General features: G+C 34.6%; 1 protein-coding gene across 1 annotated transcript; it reads left to right on the top strand.

Moving 5' to 3' along the window:
* Positions 1–227: 227 nt before the first annotated feature.
* Positions 228–3,578, top strand: LOC121113801 (serine/threonine-protein phosphatase 2A 56 kDa regulatory subunit gamma isoform). Its single transcript, XM_040707663.2, has 3 exons — positions 228–573; positions 636–990; positions 1,151–3,578. The coding sequence occupies exons 2-3, from the start codon at positions 637–639 to the stop codon at positions 2,594–2,596; spliced, it is 1,800 nt and encodes a 599-aa protein (XP_040563597.1). The 5' UTR covers positions 228–573; position 636; the 3' UTR covers positions 2,597–3,578.
* The last annotated feature ends 1,249 nt before the right edge of the window (positions 3,579–4,827 follow it).

Genomic DNA, 4,827 nt, shown 5'->3' on the forward strand with positions numbered 1-4,827 from the left:
TCTAATAATAATCATCTAGGCTGAGACCTTGGGAATTGGTAAATTTAATATGTAATGTATGTACAGGAAATAACTGCATTATATGTACGTATTCTTTACAAACAATAATATACTTATTTTGAATTACTACAAATTTCTAATGAGTCTAATCATATGAGTTTAAGTAGTTATTGGTAGGCCTATATATGAATACAAAAGAATAGGTGGATAAAAATTAATTATAATTCACAGACAAGTTCGGATCAGTGTAAGCAAGTTCCGTTGTAATCTGAGTGTGGAAATAAAAAAATAAAAAAGAGAAAGAGGGGAATAAAGACTCTTGCTACTACACAGTACACTCACACTCATAGTCATATACGAGGAAGCTGAAGAAGAAAGAGAGAGAGAGAGAGAAGAAGAAGAAGGGAAGAAAAAAAAAGAAATAGAAAGAAAGAGAAGGATTTTATTTTACAATATAAGACTAAAAAAAAGAAGTAGAAAAGTTGGTCGAAGGAGCCCTTAGGATTTTTATGGAAAGGAACAGGAATCTGTGCGTAGTTCTGATCCTTGATTAATCTGAAACAATGGTAAAAGGTAAGTGAGGACTATGTGGTGTTTTTGGCTGCATCTTATTTGTAATCTATTGTGCTCCCTAGAATGCTGAAAGAGGAGGAAGGGAGCCAAAAGCCATCATCCGATCAAGATCCTTCGTCAAGTAGCAGTGACTCCGTCTCGAATTCCATCAAATTGGAGAATCCCAGTTGTACTCCTCCCGTGGCCAAGTACTGTAGCCCCTCGTCCTCATCCTCAGTAGTATCCAAAAGCATGAAGGAGCGTCGACAGAGCAGCTCTCGATTCAATGTCTCCTCGAATCGGGAGTTGGTTCAGCTTCAAGCCTTCGATGATGATTCTCCTCATGATCAGGAAACTCTATTCATTCAGAAAATCAAGCAATGTCAAGTTTTATTCGACTTCAGCTCGGATCCTCTCTCTGATCTCAAATGGAAGGAGGTGCTTTGCTTTTACATTACACTTGTCAGATTTTTTGTTCTGTCCCCTTTTCTCACTGTCGTAGAATGTCAAGATCTCTCTGAGAGGAGAGATCTTCCCCCTTATTAGAGCAATCATTCCATACTCTACAGTATTTTATAATTATTACTCATGCTTCCAGGTTAAAAGAGCAACTTTAAATGAGATGACTGAATATGTGAGGAGGTCGGATGGAGTGTTGACTGAAGCAGTGTATCCGGAAATTGTACTTATGTTTAGTACTAATGTGTTCCGTACTCTGCCACCCTCGTCAAACCCTAATGGAGCTGAGTTTGATCCTGAAGAAGATGAGCCTACCTTAGAAGCTGCTTGGCCACACTTGCAGTTGGTTTACGAATTTTTCTTGCGCTGTCTCGAGTCATCTGATTTCCAGCCACCACTCGTCAAAAAGTACATTGATCAAAAATTCGTGCTTCAACTGTTGGAGCTATTTGATTCTGAGGATCCACGGGAAAGGGATTTCCTCAAAACAACTCTTCATCGCATCTATGGAAAGTTTTTGGGTCTCCGAGCCTATATTCGAAAGCAAATCAATAACATATTTTATCGGTTTGTGTATGAAACGGAACGGCACAATGGAGTTGGAGAACTATTGGAGATTCTAGGAAGTATCATAAATGGCTTTGCATTACCCTTGAAGGAAGAGCACAAGATTTTTCTTTTAAAAGTCCTTATGCCTCTTCATAAGGTGAAATCCATGGCTGTCTATCATCCTCAGCTTGCATATTGCGTTGTTCAATTCCTTGAAAAAGATCCCTCTCTTACGGAAAACGTAATTTTGAATCTTTTACGATACTGGCCCAAGGTTCATTCACCCAAGGAAGTCATGTTCCTGAATGAATTGGAAGAAATATTGGACGTGATTGAGCCATTAGAATTTCAAAAAGTTATGATTCCTCTCTTTAATCAAATGGCTAAATGTGTATCCAGCTTACATTTCCAAGTAGCAGAGCGTGCCCTTTACTACTGGAATAATGAGTACATTATGTCTCTAATTGCTGAAAATGCTGCAGTAATCCTTCCCATCATGTATCCTGCACTGTATAAAAACTCGAAATCTCACTGGAACAAAACAATTCATGGCTTAATCTATAACGCCATCAAATTGTTTATGGAAATGAATCAGAAGTTATTTGATGAGTGTACACACCAGTTTAAGATTGAACAAAAGAAAGAAAAAGAAAAGTTGAGGCAAAGACAGATTGCTTGGGTCAAATTGGAAGCAGCCGCTAAGGATAATCCAGAGATCGAAAATATATCAGTGCTCATGAAGAAGAACTCTTTAGCTGCGTCTTCTTCTATACACGCTCTCACTGTTAATCTCCCTAAAGAATCCCCTAATAATGGGGGAGATGAAGTCGTAGATTCTCTGTCAATGAAATTTGAATCTACAGAAATGATAAAAGTAAATCCTCAGGCTATCAATGCCAAGAAAAATAGTAATGAAAAACCTCTCCTGAGACGTAAATCAGAATTGCCTACAGATATTTATACTCAAAAAGTATTGGAGAGTCACAAGAGGGCTGATGATTTTCTTACTCCCACACCTGATTCGAGTAAGGCCTAATTTTTGGTAAGGAAAACATATATACACAATTAAACAAAGTTCAACTCTTCTCAATCCAATCACCGATGAAAAAGCGTATATTTATATCAATATATATGAAGTAATGAATACTCACACATTAAGAGCTTGTCTCTGTGTGTTCGTGTGGTTTTCTTCTGAAAAAACATTTACATCCTCTTATTGCAATGAATGCCGCCGCCCCAAGTAGTAATACATCATACAAAAGGAAAAGCTATCCCCCCTCTGGTCCTACCACCATTACTAATTCCTAAACAACAAGCATATTATTTTCTCAGCATCGAAGAGTTAAAGCAAGAAGAATTACATATTGCTATATTTATATATTTATTTAACTTCTAATGTTCCTGGTGTCTGATGGTTTATATAGTCTTTAATAATGTTCTCTCTTTCACTGTCATCGGAGAAGGGGATTTTTTTTAGTAAGTTCAAGAAACGAGAAAACTCCAAACAGACAGTAATTTGGCAACTTTTTAAAAGAAATACTTGTATTCAATTGTTTTATTTTTTCTTCCTTCTATTAACAACACACACGTCCTTTCCTCTTCTTCTCCTTTCGCCAAAGTATGTTTAACCCCAAGAAAACAAAAAGCAGCAAATTGCGAAGAAAGTGAGAATCATAATAATGCCGCGCGCACTTCATTTTCCAATCTAACTAATTTTCACTTAAATAATAACTAGTGATTTATCTAGTTTCATTTGCATTTATTTGCGTATTTGTCGTAAAACCAATTGGAACACGTTATTTATATATATATACTTATATTTATCATTATTGCATCTAACTTTGACACGTATTTTAAGGGGAAAAAAGTATTAATTTTTTTCTCATGGATTTTTTTTCTATTTTCGTGAATATAAACTTCCATGTCCTTTTGTTTTAAATTTAATCTCTCTCTCGGGCGCTAGTTGTATAGATTGTTAAAAGAGTTACGTTAATAAAAAAATAAACATTTTAATGGAATGTTGCTGACTATTTGTTTTATTTAATCGCCAGGTACTCGATTAATTTTATATTAATTCTAGGCCACAATATTATAGTAGTTGATCTAAAATAGGATTTCTCATTTTCCGGAGAATTGTCTTAGAGTGGGATCCCCGTTATTAAATAATAAACACTGAAATTTAAGTATTTCTTTTCATACTGTAAGAAGGGAAGAAATATTTCAACCTGGAAGACTCGATTGAAATGTTTTTTACATCTATAGACATATATCCTTGCTTTCATTTTTATCATTTCATCCCTATTAGTGCGTGGGTTGATTTTTTTTTAGAGCCCGTGGATCCTGTTTTTTTTTTTGTTTTTGTAATAATGTTACCCGAATCAGAACCGCAACAATAAACACATCAATAATAGTAAGTCATTAACAAACTAATTTCTTGTGGAGCTGGGGATTGTATTATTTTGATATACACAATCCGACTCATGGAAAAAAAAGAGGCAACCTCTATATAACTAGAATCTTTGAATAAAAATAGGAGACAACTGAAATGCCACATCTCATACTCTTCAAAAACACCTTCAAAATACGTAACTTTGTTCAGATATGGAACAGTTTACAAATCATTTACCTGAAATATAAATAATGTGTGAGGTTTTGAGGCTGACTTTACCCCAATTATCAAACTGGCATATTATGATACCCTTGTATACTAAATATCAGGTGATGTACATGCTATTACTTATTGTATTTATGGGGTATAAAGAAAGAAAGTATCTGAGAACGTATAAGATTGTTGATGTGGTAAAGTTCTATTATTTGAAATGTTTTTGGTTCTTTGTCGGGCATCATTTACAAAAAAACGATGTATCATAAAGATTTTTAACAGTGTGTTTCTTCCCTATGTATTTAAAGATTAATTTAATTAATTATAAGTAATAAATTAAGCTTATATTACGAAATAATTAAATGCAGGAATTTCTTGAAGGTGTAAAATCCGAGAAAAAACGGAATTCTGAGAGAGAACCTCTCATTTAGAACCTTAATTCTATTTGAAGCATACACACTTTTTTTAATTTTACATCATCATAACAATTTTGATCGGGGTGCTAATCCCAACAAAAAAAAACATTTTAGTTTTAAACTTGTGGGACTTTGTGTGCCCATTTGGGAGTTCCTCAAAGTATGATTCCGACTTTAATATGACATAACTCCTTCCAAAGTCAACCGATTACAAGTATTTTTGCTTCAAAATACTTACAAGAGCAAGAG

The sequence above is a fragment of the Lepeophtheirus salmonis genome, chromosome 2, assembly GCF_016086655.4.
Source record: "Lepeophtheirus salmonis chromosome 2, UVic_Lsal_1.4, whole genome shotgun sequence".
Lineage (NCBI taxonomy): Eukaryota > Metazoa > Arthropoda > Copepoda > Siphonostomatoida > Caligidae > Lepeophtheirus > Lepeophtheirus salmonis.